The following is a 20,555-nucleotide window of genomic DNA, read 5'->3' as shown; positions in this document are numbered from 1 at the left end:
TTTTAATCTCTTTGTAATTTTTTCTAAACTCATTTGCTCTTTTATGAGAAATGGTTGTTGAAATATTTTCATGCATTTTGCATTATGCGTTAGTTGAATGAGTTATTCCATAATTGATTGTCTTGCATAATTTGCATAAATGTATGTTTTTCCTAAGAATGTATTAAATATATTTTTACTTGTATGTGTTGCCCTTTGTTGGCTCTTCATATTGTCCCATAGTGGACTTATGCTAATGCACTTTTGTGCTTCAATTATGCCTTCATGCCTTTGTATTGTTCACGCTTGGGCTTGTATGTGCTTTTGCACTTTGTTCTTTAATTCCACATACTTCATCACATGTTTTTCTAAGCATTTCATTAGTGAAATCTCTTATACGTATGGCCGTAATGGCTATTATATGCATCTTATTGCTCTTAAAATTGTTCTCACTTTGTATTACTTTTTTTGGTAAAATCGGTGCTTGTGTACTCCTATTGTATTTGTATGGATCCTCATTGGGATCTCTTTATGTATTTTCACCTGTTTTTAAGCATGTACTCTTGAATGATTATTGGTCCATAAGTGATTTTTTTGTTTCATATCTAATGTTGTTTCAAAAAATGTAATTGATCTTTGCTTATTTGACTTTTCTTAATTAAATAATGAAAATCATTTCTTGTACCTTCCGCAGTGAAAATGTATTGAGACTTTAACTCTTTTGTGCATTATTTCTTCATAGTATTAATGATTGTTTGAAAAATTCATATTTCAAGAAAAATATGATATTATGCATTAATGTGATAAATATATGTGTACTAAAATGATGCATGCTTTTCAGGAATGTTTAAAGTCATTAATGTTTTTTGAAAAAAAATTATGTTCTCTTGAGAATTAAGAACATTTTAAAGTCGAGTGTCTTAATGACTATCATGTTTTACTTTAAATATTTTTTAAAAAGTTAAATTGACTTAGTGTTCGGCCATCCTCTCGCCATAAGTTATATAAGTATAATTATTTCTTGTTAGACTGCTCTTGTTATATCTTCCTGCAGGTACTTTAAGCATTAATGCTATTAAAGATCTTTTGGGATTATGGAGCGTATGATTAAGCACCTTTTAAAGAAGCACCGAGTGGAAGAACCTGATGAAGTCCATGAGAGATATTTTATGTAATGGGTTTCTTCGTTTGTAATTTCAAACTGTAAGTTTGAGGGAGGGTGTTAAGATAAATGTATCCTTAGTATGTATAAGTATAAGAATGTGTGTACATGCGTATATATATACATATGTATATCTTTATATATATAGTACGTATATATATAATATATTTATATATAATATATATTTATATATAATCAACCTAGGTTGACTAAGCCATTAATCAACCTAGGTTGACTGTGTTCTAGTCGTTGGAGGCTAGTCCAACAACTAGATTTCTAGCTATGACACATAGGTGCGGGTAAGGGTGCGGATGCGGTGATGCGGCACTTTAAAAAAACTTGGGTGCGAGGAGGGTATATATATATATATATATATATATATATATATATATATATATATATATATATATAATTTTTAATAGTTTTAAGTTAACACTACGTGTATATGTGTGAATTTATGTATTTATATATATAATATAGATAAAAATGGACTTGATTAGGGTTAACTGAATCTACTTTTGGATAGAAATGGACCTCAGTATAGTGGACTTCACCTAACACAAAAGAAGTTGTGTCCAAGTGTCGCACCCGCCTGGGTGCGGGTGGGGTGCCCTGTTGGAAGAGACCGTGTGACAGATTTCTAGCCATTGGACTAACTCCAACGGTTAGAAGGGACTCTTTTATAATTTTTTTATTTCTTTTGTATTATTTGAATTTCATACCTAATGAAATTGTTTATTTTTAAGTCTTGTGTTTTATGGGTATTTCCATTGTGAATGTGCGTTAACTACATTGTATTCTTGGCTCATGTGACGCATTCCAGAGTGCATTGAGATTCGTACTATTTCGTGACAATTTGACTATAAAGTCGTTGAGAGCTCCCAACGACTCTATTGGGAGCTCCTCAACAGTTAATCCATGTATTATAAATAGGGGCTTTTGCTCCCCTTTTATTCTAAAGCATATATCAATAAAAATATATTTTTTATTTTTGTTGTGGCCTTTGTTGGCTTTTGTATTGTCCCCATAGGGGACTTGTCATGTGGGCTTTGTGTTTATGATCTTGTAACCCCTTAGAGGCTCTTGTTTTGTATTTTCGCATACTTCAGTACAAATCAGCACAGAATGTTTTTATCATCTTCCTCTCAGAAAATGGAATTTAAGTCCTAAATTCATTTCAAAAATGGAAAACAAGTACATGAGGTGATTGAACAGTCACTGAAGAAGCAGAAGTATAGTCAATAAAGCATCTAGAGAATGGCCATAGCTCCAGAAAGAAGAGTTAAAGCCTTCCTATTCTACACAATCTTATCCATATTCTACAAAAACTAGATGCTGCAACACAATGTTAGTAGATTGTCCAATTTGGCTTGAGGTGTGACATTGGATTGAATATGAGGTTCCTGTAACTTTTTTTTTATTCTATCCACATGCAATGAAGAGGTTGTGATAAGCCAAAATCTCTTAGGTCTGTCGGATCATTTTCTCCATGGATAAACTCGATAAGCTAATAGCAGCACCCTATTAACCATAGTCACCAGTATCATTCACAAGTTTTTTCAAAAAGTGGTTTTCTTGGGAAATCCCTGAAATTTAAAAAAAAAAATACAAATGAAAATACAAAAATAAAGAGAATAAAGAAAACTAACGAAAAGATATCAAAAATACATATTCCTTTGTACCTCTACTTTCCTCCTCTTGCATTCTTCCTTCCTGCCTGCCTGCTTTCCTTCTCCCTTTTATTTTTCCCTACCACGGTCCACCCCTCCAGTCCCCTCTCTCCCTTTCTTTCTCTCTCATTCTCTCAAACCCACAAAGAATAAGCCCTAAGAAACCAAAAATGATTCTTTCACATTTTTCCATGTAACGGTTACATGTTTTAGAAAAAGTCACAAGTTAAAACATTTTTAAAAAATTCAGAATGTCCTTCCAAAATAAGGAACATACATTGATACTCTTGATGCTCAATTTGAGCTTTTTCTACATCTCCCCCAGATCAACATCATTGTCCATGATTTTTGGACAATGGTGCCATTTTGAATAATGGAAAGTAATGATTATCATTTTAGGTTCTAAATACCTTATTTTGACACTTTTTTAAAACAAAAGATTAAAAATCCCAAATCCCACATATTTGATCAATTTGATTTGGTCCTTGAACCAAATCAAGTAAAAATTTGTGGGTTGGATTATTTTTATTTTAGAAAATTTATGAATATTTTCCAAATTTTGTCACTTCAACCAAAAAATTTCTTTTGGGATTGAAACAGTGAAAAATATGGCAGCAGAGCCTTTTCTCTTGATATATCTTGCGATAATAATACGATATATTTGCAAGATATAGATTGTAGAGATACTTTGAAAATAAAATAATATTTTGCCGTTTTTATTGGCTGGCACTAAAAATCCGCAAAAAGCTGATATTTTCAAAATATTGCCAAGATTAACTTGTTGACAACACAACATCTTCCAGAAACAAAAAGCAATGGAGCATGGATGAAGAAGCTGAAAACAGATGTTCTATAAAGCATGGAAGACAAATACAGCTATTGAAGCTGAAAGCATGGAAAGACCACTCCCACATAACACAAACACAGATATTGAAAAACTTGTGGATATGATAGCATTCAGACTTTCTATTTCCATAAATCCTAAATTCCATAAAAGCTGTTCAGATGTTCTTTGGAACTAATATCTTGCATGATTTATGGAGCTCAATTATTAGGTCACGCAAGCAATAATTCTATTTATCACAGAACCCATGAAGTCCAAGTTCTCCAGAATCTAATTCCTTTATAATCTCAAACTTAAAGCAAAGGTAACAGAGAGACTTTAACATAAGTGACTTGCTGCAAATTGTTGTCATAATAGGAAAAGGATAGTATCTCAAATTTAGAAACAGCAGAAATGTTTAACTTTTCTATTTTTTTGCAAATTAAGAAAATATCATGCTTTTAGGTCTATAAAAATCCAATCAATTCCACAGGGTCCCAATAAACATCACAGTTTTGATCTGATCTCATCAAATTCCATAAGATCAAATAAAAAAACTGAGATGTAGAAAAACTAACACACTTTTGGTAGACACTAATGTTTGTAACAAAAGGGGATGATATTTTGCAAATCTGAGAAAAACAGGCATAACCATCACAAATTTCCAGCCTTCTGGTGTTTGTAAAGAACCTACCAATGAGAAGGGTGCAGTGGCAAGCACTTTCTCCTCGCTTCAACATTTCCTTCTTGCCTTTGTTTGTTCAACATCCTTATGCATCCATTACTCCAAAAAAAAGGACTATTAAAAAAATCCTCATCATCCTGACAATCTATACTTCTTCTGATCTTCTCTGCATACCTTCTTATGCAGAAATCATCCTTACCTCTATCTGCTACATTTATGTATTGCTGTTCTCAAGCAATATCATCAGCCAAAAGCTTGCTGCAGTTACACGCCCACATCTCAGCAAAAAAAAAACTTAGTGAATTGCAAATTGTTATTGAAATTTTGACCTATGAGCTATGGGTTGTCCCAAAACGAAGTGGAGACAGTAGCGCAATCATTCCAAGTCAAGATCTGGGGTATGAAATTATCAGATCTAGCCACATCTTTATCAACCTAAGATGAAGCACAAACATTAGAGAGTTTACATCTTGCCAACAGAAAAAGCAGGGCAGTGACTCAGGAGCCTGAGCTCTACATAACTACCTGCATGTTTACAACTTCAGCAGATAAGTTATTTCACAGCCTCTTCCTCCTTGCCTGGTGGGAACAGACTGAGACCACAACAACAACAACAACAACTACGCCTTCATCCCAAAACAATTGGGGTCAGCGATATGAACCAAAAAGAAATTCATTTTGGGTCTTCCACATGAATCCTTTTCCTCCAATCATTTCTATCCAACGCCATGTCCTCGGTGAGGTTCAAAGCATTCATATCCTTTCCTATCATCTCCATCCAAGTCTTCCTAGGCCTACCCCGACCTCTTTTACCTAATATATTTTCCCATTTCTCCAACCTTCTAACTGGAGCATCATTAGGCGTTCGCCGAATATGTCCAAACCACCGTAAACGATTCTCTCGCATCTTATTTTCAATGGGTGCAACACCTACCTTCTTACGTATCTCTTCGTTCCGAATCTTATCTTTTATTGTATTTCCACACATCCATCTAAGCATCCGCATCTCAGCTACACTCATTTTTTGAATATGATGTCTCTTGGCAGCCCAACATTCCGTACCATATAGTAAAGCGGGTCTAATAGTCGTCCTATAAAACTTTCCCTTCAACCGCAATGGCATTCTACGATCGCACAGCACTCCAGTAGCACTTTTCCATTTCATCCACCCAACCTTTATCCTATGATTTACATCTCCATCAATTTCTCCATACTTTTGAATGATGGATCCCAAATATTTGAAATAATCATTCACCGGTATATCTTGCTCACCAAGCTTCACTACACTCCCATCACTACTTCGTTGCTTACTAAACCGACATTCCATATATTCAGTCTTACTCTTACTCAACTTAAAACCTCTAGCTTCCAATGTCTGTCTCCATAATTCTAACTTAGCATTAACCCCAGCTCTAGACTCATCAATCAAAACAATATCATCAGCAAACAACATACACCACGGTACATTTTCTTGAATTGATCTCGTAAGTTCATCCATCACTATCGCAAATAGGAAAGGGCTTAAAGCAGATCCTTGATGTAACCCAACCGTTATCGGAAAATTGGTTGTCACCCCTCCACAAGTGCGGACATTGGTTACTACTCCTTCATACATATCTTTAATTATACTAATGTACTTGAGAGAAACACCTTTCTTCATCATTGTCCACCAGAGAACGTCCCTAGGTACTCTATCGTATGCCTTCTCTAAATCAATAAAAACCATATGCAAATCTTTGTTCATCTCTCTATATCTTTCAATAAGTTGTCTAAGAAGATGTATAGCTTCCATAGTTGATCTTCCAGGCATAAAACCAAATTGATTCTCCGATATCATGACAACCTTCCTCAACCTAGACTCAATCACCCTCTCCCAAAGTTTCATAGTATGACTCATGAGTTTTATACCACGATAGTTTGTGCAATCTTGTATATCACCCTTATTCTTATATAAAGGCACCAAAGTACTCTTCCTCCACTCATTAGGCATCTTATTTGTTCGCCAAATCAAGTTAAAAAGATTTGTCAACCATTCTAAACCTTTCTCTCCCAAGCATTTCCAAGCCTCGATAGGTATACCATCTGGGCCAACTGCCCTTCTTGATTTCATTTTCTTCAAAGCCTCTGCAATTTCTTTCTTTTGAATCTTGCGCATGAAGTCACGATTTATCTCATGAAAAGGAATGGAGAAGTCTCCAAGATCTTGAGCATGACTATCATTAAATAGCTTATCAAAATAATCTTTCCATCTCTCCTTAATCTCCTCATCTTTGACTAAAACCCTTTGCGTTTCATCTTTGATACATCTAACCATACCCAAATCCTTCGATTTCCTATCTCTCATCTTTGCAAGCCTATAAATATCCTTCTCGCCTTCTTTGGTATCCAACTTGTCATAAACCTCCTTATATACCTTAGCCCTCGCGTTTCGAACAACTTTTTTAGCTTCCTTCTTTGCTATCATATACTTCTCCAAATTCTCATTATCACGACTCTTACTTAGATTTCTATAACACTCTCTTTTAACCTTAATAGCTAATTTGACATCCTCGTTCCACCATGATGTATCCTTACCTAGTGGTGCACCGCCTTTAGACTCACCCAATACCTCCTTAGCTACTTTTCTCATACCACCCGCTATCTTATTCCACATTGATTCTGAATCCTCCTCGAGACACCAATCAACTTCCTTAACTACCTGCTCTACAAACATTCCTTGTTTAGCTCCTTTCAGTGCCCACCACTTAATTCTAGGATCTATCCTATGTCTATCCCTTTTGCGGCATTGTCTAATTCTAAGATCTAAAATTAAGACTCTATGTTGTGTAGCTACACTTTCTCCTGGTATAACCTTACAATCGATGCAACAACCCCTATCTCTCTTTCTAAGTAGGAAAAAATCTATTTGACTCGTATTAACCCCACTTTTAAATGTTACTAGGTGAGACTCCCTCTTCCTAAACCAAGTGTTTGCTAAGATCATATCATAGGACAAACAAAAATCTAAAATCCTTTCTCCACTTTCATTTCTTTCTCCTATACCATAGCCTCCATGGATATTCTCAAATCCATCCCTACTAATGCCTACATGTCCATTAAGGTCACCGCCGATGAAAAGCTTTTATCCATAAGATGTCTCTTGTACTACTCCATCTAAATCTTCCCAAAATTGATGCTTAATGGAATCATCTAAACCTACTTGAGGTGCATAAACACTAATAATATTAATAATATCCGTACCTAATACTAATTTAATAAGTAAAATTCTATCACCCTTCCTACGGACCTCAACTACATTATCTATAAACTGACGACTCATAACAATCCCTACTCCATTCCTATTCCTATTTATTCCTGTATACCAAATCTTATATCCCCAAGGTTCTATCACTTTAGCTTTCTCACCTACCCATTTGGTCTCTTGAAGACATAAAATATCAATCTTTCTCCTACACATAACATCTACTAACTCTACCAACTTACCAGTTAAAGACCCTATGTTCCAAGTGGCTAACCTAATTTTATGGTCTTGGACTAACTTCTTTACCCCCACCCGTCCAACAAAGTGAGGGAACCCTTGCCTATTTGACACCACACCCGGGCGCCGGTGTGACGCGTCGCTTCTGGGCGACGACCTAGCAACCCTTGCACATTTATCACTGCCTCCGGGCCTAGAGAGTACAGCGCGTCGCTCAGTAGGGAACGCCCCAACGAAATTCTCATATTGGTTCATTTTCATAGGATATGACAAAGTTTTTATGCTGGCTGTCACAGGCCTACCGCAACCCTCCTCCTTTATCCGGGCTTGGGAACAGACTGAGACCAACGGTAGAAAATGGAGCTTAATTGTTATTGGTAGAGAAACTAGTTGGAACGAATATATGGATTATCAATTTCAAAGATGCTAAAGCATAAGGGATTCATAGGTTAATCTTACCCAAGGACTAAAACCCGGAGAGTTGGATCCAGACTCGGCTTTGGTTGGCTCATGACTGTTGAGTGAACTAGGCTAGGTCACGTTAACTTCTCGTTGTCTGTGTGTGCTTGTGCATAGAACTTAGTGAAAGAATGGATCAACATACTGATGGATGGGTTAACACAGTGACCCGGATGGTCAACCCTGACTCATTCAAGTCACAACCGACTTTGGCTGAATCAACTTGTGACATTCAAGTTTTGGGTGGTCAACCCAACCCAGTACCTTGGCCAGGTCAATCTGTGACTTGTCTAAGTTACGACTGACTTGGCTGAATCAATTTGTGACTTGTCCAAGTTTTGGTAGAAACCTACTGGTTTGATCGGGTGAGGTGATGATCCTGTCAACTCAGGCGAGTCACTCGTTCACCGACTAGGTTTCTAAAAACTTTATCTAACCTTATGTCGCACTTGTCCAAGTCCACATGACGAATACATAGACTTGTTTGTATATGACATAGATTTATAAGAACAGGATTTGCCACAAACATTTGCATGATTATGATCACTTTTTTTGTTTCCTCCTCCCCCCAATCCTTCTGTTTGTTCACAAATCCTATTGCCATTCTCAATTTTTGTTAACTGAAAATAATTTAGTTAACAATTTCTTTTTTTAGCCTTATTTATGACATTATTTCTTTTCTGACAACTTTATTTATCAACAATACATATGATGATCATTGAGAGCACCAAAATCCACATTAGTCAATCAGTTTCAAACATGAGAAGATGACCAACTCCACAAAATGTGGTTAGGTTCTATGCGGACCTTAAGACCAGGAAAATTCCACAGGATTATCATCAAAAGTTTCTAAAGAAAGCAATTAGCAAGTAAACTTTTCAACAAACGCCAAGCAAAACACACATTCCTAAGTAATACAGTTTCACTGGATTGAAAAGATTGAGACCAGCACAGGAGCACCTGTTGAGCTTGTTAGAAAGTGACTTGGAATACATTGGGTTCAATAATGAACCCATACTTATGCACGTGGAGTGCAAATATACCCATTAAAGGGAAACAACATAAGCACATAATGTGCTAACACATAAAACCCATAAAAAGGGAAAAATATGACATAAAGTCATAAGTTGCATATCATTGAAGAATAATGGAGAAGGGGTAAAAACCCCATTACAATGGAGCATAAGCTCCCTCAAGAATACGAAATACAAAGGGGAAATCCCCTATTTATAAGCATGAAAAGGGACCACCTTGGGGGCTCCCAAAGGGGACGTTGGAGAGCCCCCAACGGTCACATTTGTGACCGTTGGGGGCTCCCAACGTCACTTTTGGGAGGCCCCCAATGTGGTACGAAATCCAAAAATATAAAAAACAAAAAATAAAAATAAAACAAAAATTACAATGCATATTCCAATTGGAATATGCGTAAAATGCTAATTTACAAGAATACCCTTGAGGGTATTTTAGGAAGATAAAATATATATTTATATATATATAAATAGAGATATGTATATATATATATATATATATGTATACGTATCTTTATATATATATATATAAATATATATATGTACATTTAAGGATCAACATATTTTAACACCCCCCCTCAATCTTTGCGGGGAAACGAAAAGATTGAACAAAGGGCAAGACTCCAAGAGGCTCCGGCAAGGATGCAATGGAACTTGAAAAGGCCTTCCTCCTATTGTCTTCAAATTTCCCGAACTATCCAGGGTACTTCTCTTTGTCCTATCTCCAAGATCCTGTGAAATAACAACAAAGAAACAAGTAAAACAAATCTTTGTACTTTTATTCAAATGGAACATTTCTAACTAGCACAGGTTAGAAGATATGCAAATTATGCAAAAATGACACCAAAGTTTCAAAATCATATATCATGTTTAAAACAAAATGAGCGGAAGCAAATTATGTAGAAATAAATTGCAAGAATGCATAATGCATTCATAAGGTCCAACGTTGGACAAATATAACCCCATAATGGGGAATAACAAAATGGTCCACTAAGGGACACCACAATAAGCCTACGAAGAGGCATGATATACATAAACATTATTGAATGAGGGCCCAAAAAGGCCATAAAGAGCATATGCATATACTTATCATGAAATGAATTAATACTCAAAGAACTCATTAATGAACATGCTTCAAACATGTACTGAAGTGTCAAACAAGAGAAACAAAGTCTCCAAGCATACTTTAGGCAAAATAAACCCAAGAGTTCACAAGCATACTTGGTTTTAAAATCATTTATGAAATACATACTTAATACACATTTTGCATATAAGGGTGGCAAAAACCATAAGCACTTAATATATAGATTAAATGCTAAGAAATCAACTTGATATGCATATCAAAAATATGATTTGCTTGAAAAACACAAGTCATGAATGAAATTTTGCAAATTTCAACAATAGTTTATCCATTACAAACATCTTCCTCATTAGTCCTCCAAAACCCATAAATCAAGTGTATAAGCTACTAGATCAAGAATATAAAGTCATTAAAGGCCAAAGACACACACAAAGGTGTGTAAAAGAACCTCTTGTCTACATATAATAATACTTGAAATAAGTGCATCTACGACAAGAACAAGAGAATACATGCCAACATGGACTAAAAAGTATCTCTTGTCTACGTAAAAAATACACTTAAAACCAAGTATGTTCAGCTACTAGAACAAGAGTAATAAGCCAACCATGGGCTTAAAACATAATACATCTCTTGTCTACATATGATAGCACTTGAAATGAGTGAAATAAGCCAACCATGGGCATACATCTTAAGCGACTAGAACAAGGACACAAACGCCAACATAGGCTAAAAATCACACACCATGGTGTGAATCAACGTGACTTGTCTACATATAAAAACACTCAAGACAAGTGTGTTCAGCTACTAGACCAAGAGAGCAAAAGCCAACAAAGGGCTAAAAACACACGAAGGTGTAATAAAATTCTTGTCTACATATGATGACACTTAGATAATGGGCATAAAAGGAAAAGACTTTTGAGGCAATAAACTTGTAATGAAAATAAACCTCGAATAAAACAATACTCCTTTTTAAATGAATTCTCATAACAATAACATGCATGTAAAAAATATCTTCAACAAGATACTATAATCGATAAAATAAAATTCTTGAGAACATACAAATGTGTGAACATACACACACCAAGAACACTTAGAATACTTATGCAAAATCACAAGAACACAAAATCATAAATGTGCAAATGCACTCATAAGATTCATAAACAAGAAAAGGTTGGGCAATAATCCCAAAACCCTTGATTTTTAATATACCTTAAAACATTTAAGGTTTTAAAACACCATATGTCCATCACATTTACATAGAAGCATCCATAATATCAATGGCCACAAGAGAAAAAATGAATGACACACTCATAATTAGAGATCATACAACAAATCATTTTAGAGTCTCAAGGTGCCCATAACTCACCTCAACAACCATCTATAATATGGAAGGTGGACAAACTAAAATGATATAACACGAGGTGCCCATAACTCACCTCAACAAACATCTCTAATATAACAATAATAAGGCCAAATAAAAGATACATTAAATAACATGTGATGGACAAATATAAATGCCACAAAAAGGCAATAAACACTTAAGGAATCATTTTTTAAAGAAAAGAGAACCGATTAAAAAATTGAATCAAAAGGTCCAATAATCAATAATGTGCTTTATAACAACAATTTTGCATAAACACAAATTATGCTTAATCTTCAAACAAGTCATTTATACCAAAAAGGACTTATTAAGCAATAAACACAACAACATAAAGAATTCATCAAGACAATCAAGCTTTTAATCAAAGAAATCATAAGAACCGTAATGGTTCACAAAGAAGGCTTTAACACAATACTCAAGGAATGAATATTTAAAACACTTGAAAATTTATAAATTTGGGATTAAATCCCATACAACAATTTTTAAAAAACCTTTGATTGTGATGAGATATGCGGAAACATTCAAAGTGCTAAAAGCACTTACAATGATTTAAAAATGACTCAATATCTAAATTCATTATATTTTTCACAAAAATAAATGTGCATAAAGGCTCCATAATGCAAAAATGTCTACGAAGAGACAATACACATGTGAGCACAAAAGGCTTTATAAAAGATGTGCACGAAGGCACTCATACAATACTTGAACAAATACACACCAAGGTGTAAACAAACATGCACTAAGGCATGTATTTCATAAAAAAGAGGGAATGCATACAAGCGCAAATATTTGAGAAACAAATGTGCACAAAACACAAAAATACACAAAAGTGAGCAAGTATGCACTTTATAAAAAGAGCAATGCTTGAAATTCTCAAACTTTAACAATTGCAATTGAGGACAAAGAAAACCATATTATGGCCAATGTAGGCATTTTAAAAGATATTATTAAGAGGTTTCGAAACCTTATGAAAAATACAAACCAACAAGTTTATAAAAATGAAATCATTTATACCAAAAGGATGCAAAAGATGAACTATGCACTCTATGTAGTGTGAGAAATTCCTTTAAAAAAAATCTTTCCTAATGGTTTATCATAAACAATTTTTCAAAAAAGAAACATTGAAAAACTTTTAGGAGTTCTTATAAGTTATCATTAACAAGAACTACTTTAGGATTCAACAAAGATTTTTAGATGTGAGAGATTTTCATATAAGGATTATATCAAATTTTTCAAAAAATGCACTAAAATTCATAATCAAAAGAGGAACTCAAATCAAATTAGGGTTCATATGAGAGTAAAGAAATTTTAAGCAAAGATCATTACTCTAGCAAGAAATCATATATATAATTTTAAAAATTAACTTATAGGTCAATCATGAGATAGTTCGATAAACACAAATTATATATTTGAACAACAAACGAGTTCACCAAATTTGAGGGAGATAATTTTAAAATATACGAGCACACGAAATGTGAAAAGACATAATTCAACTATCATAACCATTAAACGAACAAACTATATGCAAGAAACATATTTTCAAATGCATAATACTTTAAGAAAAGGGATACATACCGAATAACTTCAAAGCAAAAAGGAAGAGCAATGAATACTTCACCATTTCTTGAGCGACACGCTTTCCGTTGCACCAAAGGACAACCCCATCGTGACCTCGCTCTGATACCATGTTAGAAAGTGACTTGGAATACATTGGGTTCAATAATGAACCCATACTTATGCACGTGGAGTGCAAATATACCCATTAAAGGGAAACAACATAAGCACATAATGTGCTAACACATAAAACCCATAAAAAGGGAAAAATATGACATAAAGTCATAAGTTGCATATCATTGAAGAATAATGGAGAAGGGGTAAAAACCCCATTACAATGGAGCATAAGCTCCTTCAAGAATACGAAATACAAAGGGGAAATCCCCTATTTATAAGCATGAAAAGGGACCACCTTGGGGGCTCCCAAAGGGGACGTTGGAGAGCCCCCAACGGTCACATTTGTGACCGTTGGGGGCTCCCAACGTCACTTTTGGGAGGCCCCCAATGTGGTACGAAATCCAAAAATATAAAAAACAAAAAATAAAAATAAAACAAAAATTACAATGCATATTCCAATTGGAATATGCGTAAAATGCTAATTTACAAGAATACCCTTGAGGGTATTTTAGGAAGATAAAATATATATTTATATATATATAAATAGAGATATGTATACATATATATATATATATATGTATACGTATCTTTATATATATATATATATATAAATATATATATGTACATTTAAGGATCAACATATTTTAACAGAGCTAGTATATATGGATCATGTAAAACATGACTTGATAGTTCCACCAAGTTACCTGGCCACAGCTACATCCTTAGCCTCAGCAGAGAAAAGCCCAGCAATTGCTTTTGGAACACCCAAGAATGGTCCTCCAATGTTCATCACTGTCTTTATATGCTTTGCACACCAATCAGAACCACCTCCTCCACCCATCGGAGCAGGTGCTTCAACCCACTTCATGAAATGAAGGAAGTATAGAACACCCATTGAATGTGGAATAACCACCACCTTTTTGCCACCATTTGTTGCTACCATGAGTTCGATATTGCTTTTAATACGACTAAGAGTTTGATCACGGACCTGTCCAGTCAATTTATGGCAGATTATAAAGGATTAAAGTACAATAAACCTATGTAAGAGCAAGAAAAAGAACTGAACAGATTTTCTGAACAGGTGCATGTCCATGTGTGTGTGCACCCATGTCTATGTGTATCTGCACAGCTGTAAGTACCTCAGTGTTCTGAAAGGAAAGTCTCCAGTCATATGCAGCCATATACATGGTTTTCTCCTCATATCCAATACGGGCCAAATTTGCAATTAGCACAGCCCAGACAAAGTAACCAGGAGCAAAGTAATCTGCCGCAACAAGCCCAGTAACTGGCCTCACTCTGATACCAGATTTGTCCAGCCCAGTTTCATTATCCAGAGACATATGGTCAACCCAGCATAATGGTCTGTGAAAAAGTCAAGCCAACTGAATAATGAATAGCATCTGAGTTTGCACGAGTACCAATCAGACTAAATGCATGACATGATTTATAACAATCTGCAGCTTAACTGCCAATAGATAATAAACGCTCAACAATATTACTATGATGTTGGCTGAACCCAGCATTATATGATGTTGTAGCTTAGAAAACCTTTTGAACTGATAATTCTACAGACAGCTAAAAGAAACAATAAAAAGACCTCAAGATGCAACTGCAGTTATAAAACCAGGCCAACCAACTGATCAGAATCATCAGATGCACATGCAGTTCATAGTTGTAATTCAGCAGAAAACATTTTTACCAAGTAATTTTTTTTCCAAGATAGGTAGAAAACCATGGTCTGTAACCCTCTTTTTTTATAGGCAAGCTGGGGTTAGGCAGACCCCCACCAGGTATACAAACATACCATTGGGATTTGAACTTTCAACGTCTCCGGACACAAAGTGACATGCACTAACTGCTCCTACCAGACAAGGGGAGCCCCCCGTTGGTCCATGGTCTGTACCCCTACACAAGAAGGATTGGGGGTTCTTGAAACGTTCCACTTATCTCCTCTATCAACCTTCTTCCTGCCAGTAATTTCCTATTTGGCTATGGATCACCACAGGAGTTATCATGAAATCCACCACCCAGACAACCACAAGTTGCTCCTCCTTTTCGTCTTTTCATAGGCATGTATAGAGTACATAACTCACAGACTCTTAACTCACTGTCCCAATCCTCAGGGTATATATCAATCAAAGTACTTCCATAGACCCACCTAGTTTCTTCATTTGAAGAATTCTGTAAGGAGCCTTAAATTAGTTGACAGCCTCCAACCGATCCCTCCCACCCCCACCCCCCTCCACACACACACACACACACACACACCACCACCACCACCACCTACTGCGCATTGGCTGGCCTCTGGTTGGTAAAACCCTTGAGGTCCCCCCTGCCCACCTGGGAGTCCACACCAGCTTCGACCTTGCAGCAAGGGACGCCACCCGTGGGTTTCAAACTTGTGACGTCCCGTCAAGTTGGTGACATTCACAAGTCGCCCGTACCAGATGAGCGAAGCCCTTGTGGGCAGGCCTCATAGACTATTACAAACAGCTAAAAATCAGAATCGGTAAGGGAAAAAGTTGAACAACTCAACTTCCACTCCCAAAGAAACCTTCTTTATCACACAAAATCTTTCAGTCAAAACTCAAAATCTCCACAGGCACCCTCTTCCTACTGCTGTTTTTGGTAAGTCTTTCCATATTCATGTTTTTCGTTTCTCTGCTTTCTAAAAGGCAAACAACGAAAAAAACGAATATTTTAGTGAACAAACACTAGATTCCCGGGATTGTCAAGCAAGGGATCACGGATCCAAACAAAGACAGTAAAAAAGAACTCAATCGAAGCTAAATCATAATCCGCATCCCAAAAGTAAGAAACGTGGGAATCAAACATACACTCGGAACTTTCCTTCCCTAATACCATCAAACACCGAAAAAAAGGGGAAAATAAAGGGGGAACGAAGAGAGCATGGTGGGATGAAAAGGGAGCACCTCTTGTAGACCTCGCCGAAGGTGCCTCCCCAGAGGCGCTTGCGGAAGAGGCCGTCGGCGCAGGGGTGGCCCTCCCAGATCTCGAGGCCGCCGGTGACGATTCCGGGGACGAAGACGACGGGGTGGCGGGCAGAGAGCCCCTCCTTCTGCAGCTTGACGCCGGGGGGGTCGGGCATGGTGCCGGTGATGGCCTCCGTGACGTACTGGGGGAAGGAGGCGGGCATGGCGTTGTACAGGCAGATGAGGAGCCACCAAACCGAGCAGACGACCCCGATGAACCAGCAGCAACTGTCGATGCACGACCACTTCTGCTTCCTCTCCTTCCTCCCCTTCACCTCCTCCTCCTCCTCCTCCTGCTGCAGCCGGGGAGGCGACGGCTCCGGCTTATCTCCGCCCTTCCTCCGCCTCAGCATCGACATCGGCTCCTCTTCCTCTCGCCTTCCAGATCGCAGAAACCCTAGCGCTTTCTTGTTTCGCTCTCTCCTGGTTCGTTCGTTACTCTCTGTGTGTGTGTGTGAGAGAGAGAGAGAGAGATGTTAGCGATGGCCGAGGGAGTTCCAACGTGTGGCGGAGGGGAAGTTCGTTAAGTAGTTGGGATTTGGGAAGTCTCTAAATGCCCAAATGTAAATTGTAATAAGCTTCTTTAACGCTGTTGCTTCAGGTAATTTAATTTTTATTCGCATTGACACGATGATAAGGACACGAGACACGCTACTTTTCTTTTCTTTTCCTTTTTTTCTGTTCTCTTTTTGGGCGCAGCTTGTTATTAAGAATACTGTATGAGGAGACACGGCGTCCGCAAAAGTTGAAGTGTTTATGTGACAAAGGTTATGAATATTAACCCTGTATATAAATATTGGATGCTATATTGAGCTAGAAGTCGTAGGTTCAAGCTTTCTCAACTCAATCTAAAACAAAAAGCAAGTGCAGTAAATAAAACGAGTCCAGCAATTTTACGTGGTTCGGCTTATTAGGCCTACGTCCACCGAGATAAGCTGAAGATTTTTCTTATTTCGTCTCTTTTTCTTTTGGATCAATATATAGAATTATTCTCTTCCAGTTCTTGATAAGGTTTGCATAAATTTAGCAAATCCTTATCTATTCTCCTGCAGATTTTGTCAGCTCCTTGCTTGAACCTGCCAATATGTATTGAATGAGAAAATGTCAGCTCTCTTTCCTTCTTTCTGAGCATGCAGTATTTCCTTCTGAGCTTGCAGTATTTCCTTCTGAGCTTGCAGCCTTTCTTGAACTGAGTGTGGAAAGATTGCTTGAGCCAAGGGCGCAGCTAGGGGGGGGCAGGACTGGGCTGTAGCCCAGTCCTGCCTCCCGAAACAGTTAATTTTTTTTGTTTTTTTGTTTTAAAAGCCCAGTCCTAGCCCAGCCCTGATTCCATATGAAATATATTTTTATCCATTTTTGTAGCCCAATCCAGTCCTAGCCGCCCAGCCCTGATTCCATATGAAATAGATTTTTATCCATTTTTGTAGCCCAGTTCAGTCCTAGCCCAGCCCTGACTGCAGCAAATAATTTGATTTGTCCATATGAAATAGATTTTTATTAATAATTGTAGCCATTTTTTATTTTATCTCAAAAAAAAATTCGGGGGCGCTGTCCTCGAACCCCCGACTATCGCACATAATTTTTTTTTTGCTACACCCCTGTTTGCCCCCCCCCCCCCCTCACATGAATCCTAGCTACGCCCCTGGCTTGAGCTGAATGTGGAAGTGTCAGCAATATTTCCCTCTTCACCAAATTTTGTCTCCTTCACGTGAGGATTTATCCAACGTCTCCTTTGAGTTGGATGTGTTAAAGAACTTGCATGAAATACTTCCCCTCAAACTCGGACGGTGAGGCAACCACAGACCAAAGGCGGAGCTGGGGGGGCAAGATCGGGCTATAGCCCAGTCCTGCCTCCCAGCCCAGTTAAAAAAAAAATTAAAAGCCCAGCCCTAATTCCCGGGTTGGATCCAGTACCTGGCGAGGGTGGGCACCCACCCGTGCTGGATCCGACCCGTTTAACTTATTATCCCTCAACCCCTCTTCTTCTTCGATCTTGATTTTGAGTGACTTAGCCCTTGCCCTCGTCTTCCCCAAATCCTCTGACTCTCGATGATCGATCCCACGTCGCCCAGCTTCTTCGACGCCGGCCAAGCTTCTCCTCCGATGCCGCTCGCCCACGCTTCACCTCCAAGCCTCCAGCGCTACTCCCGTGCTTCTGAGTGAGCGAGATGACGAGACACCGACCGAGCACGACAACGAGACACCAATCTTTTGGGTAATTTGACTAATCAAATATGTGCTAGTTTGATTTAATCAAATTATAGGTGGATTAGAGTGGATTTGAGTGTATTTAATCAAATCAACTCCGAAGTAGGGTTGATCCTGACCTGAAACAATTCACTGCATTTATTTTTTATCAAATTTTATTTAAAATAAAAAAGCAATTTACCCATTTTATGTTGTGGGTAACCGTCGGGGTCCATTTTAGTTGGTACTTTTGTATTTTGATTTATTTTGTCATAAATAAAATGTATGCATTGTTATGAACTTTAAATTATCGCACTAGTGTTATATATTGCCATTAGATAATGTTTAAGAACTTTCTGTTGAGGTTGAGAAAGACTGCAGTAGATAGTTTGATTTGTCTATATGAAATAGATTTTTATTAATAATTGTATCCATTTTTTATTTTATCTTAAAAAAAAATTGGGGGGGCTGCCCCCCGAACCCCCGACTATCACACCAATTTTTTTTTTTGCTACACTCATGTTTGCCCCCTCCCCCCTCCCCCCCTCACATGAATCCTAGCTACGCCCATGCCACAGACCAAGTTTGATCCCTAAAAAATGGAAGGCGGCTTTAGAGAGCGGTTTATGATATCTACAACTTGTAATGGAGAAGGAATAAATCTGGTGATAAGTTGGCATTGAGCAACTTTCTCGTGAATAAAATGATAGTCAATCTCGATATGTTTGGATCTATTGTGAAAAAACTGGATTGACAGTCATATGAAGTGCTGAAATGTTGTCACAAAAAATAGTCGGAGCTTGGGTGATAAAGATGTCGAGATCGCGAAGTATGAATGTGATCTAAGTAATCTCTGTTATAGTGGAGACAAGCACCTTGTATTCAGCTTCAGAGCTTGGGCGTGCAACAGTATTAGGAAGTGATAATAAACATAAGGTTGTGTTAGCAACATTTATGTTAGAAGAAAAAGCAAGACATTGGTGGAGAATGACAAAATATATTCTAAGTCAGGAAGATAAGCCCGTGACTTTACCTAGGTTCCTCAAAATCTTCTATGAAAACTACATCCCATATTATGTATGAGAGCATAAAGAAGCTTTTAGAACTCGTGCAAGGAAATAAAATCGTAGCTCAATATAAGGTGAAGGTTACCAAATTAGCTAATTTTTTTCTTAACATGGTTGTGGGTGAAACCAAAAGAGCAAAAAATTTAAAAGGGGTCTACCACCAAACACTAGGAGCAGGATAACAACTCTGAAATTGAAATCATACATGGAGGTAGTGGACCATGCATAGGTAGTGAAAATAAATTGTGAGGAATTTCAAAAGGCAATGGATCAGAAAAAACAAGCACGACCAATGAAAACCCTCTTGCAACATCAGGGAAAAGACAGAGTTAACTAGAAACAAAGGGTAGACCCAACTGAGTCTGCTCAGGGTCCACTCAAAACTTGCAAGTGATATGGAAGGTTTTCTGGCACGAAACCATGTTACTTAGACACAAAAGTTTGCTTTAGATATGGTTAAGTGGAATACCAGACCAAAGATTATCTAATGCAAGAGCAGTGACAACAAAAGGCTGGTGTAGACAAGCAGAAGCCGAGTTTTACAAGGGAGGGTCTACGCAATCACGATGCAGGATGCTCAAGCCTCTCCATCAATAATCAGATGTACCCTTCATATCTTTCAATGTGTAGCTAATTTTTTTTAGCATGCATCTATACTTTGCTCGTCACTTAAAAGTAGAACCTGAACTGTTAGAATATTTTCTAACTTCTGCTATACCAGCAAGGGACATTAATTATTGAATTAGTATACAAGTCATGTATCATAAATATAAAAGAGAAGAATTTGTTAGCAGACCCAATACTTTTAGAGACTAATTCGAAAAGGCTACCCCAATATCTAAATCTCTTTATCGTATGGTTCATACAGAACTTAAAGAACTCAATGTCCAA

The 20,555-nt window shown here is 37.2% G+C and overlaps 1 protein-coding gene across 1 annotated transcript in view; it reads right to left on the bottom strand.

Moving 5' to 3' along the window:
• Positions 1-16,908, bottom strand: part of LOC149846895 (phospholipid:diacylglycerol acyltransferase 1-like) — a 33,747-nt gene extending 16,839 nt beyond the window's left edge. Inside the window, exons 1-3 of the mRNA XM_089996649.1 lie at positions 16,351-16,908; positions 14,557-14,779; positions 14,122-14,405 (exon numbers count right to left, since the gene is read on the bottom strand). Of these exons, the coding sequence (XP_089852775.1) occupies positions 14,122-14,405; positions 14,557-14,779; positions 16,351-16,769 (926 nt within the window). The 5' untranslated portion in view covers positions 16,770-16,908. The remainder of the gene's footprint in view (positions 1-14,121; positions 14,406-14,556; positions 14,780-16,350) is intronic.
• Between the last annotated feature and the right edge of the window lie 3,647 nt (positions 16,909-20,555).

This window comes from Nuphar pumila, chromosome 2 (genome assembly GCF_984573655.1).
Source record: "Nuphar pumila chromosome 2, dmNupPumi1.hap1.1, whole genome shotgun sequence".
Lineage (NCBI taxonomy): Eukaryota > Viridiplantae > Streptophyta > Magnoliopsida > Nymphaeales > Nymphaeaceae > Nuphar > Nuphar pumila.
The sequence above is the reverse complement of the archived record's forward strand: the minus strand, read 5'-3'. Positions and strand labels throughout refer to the sequence as shown.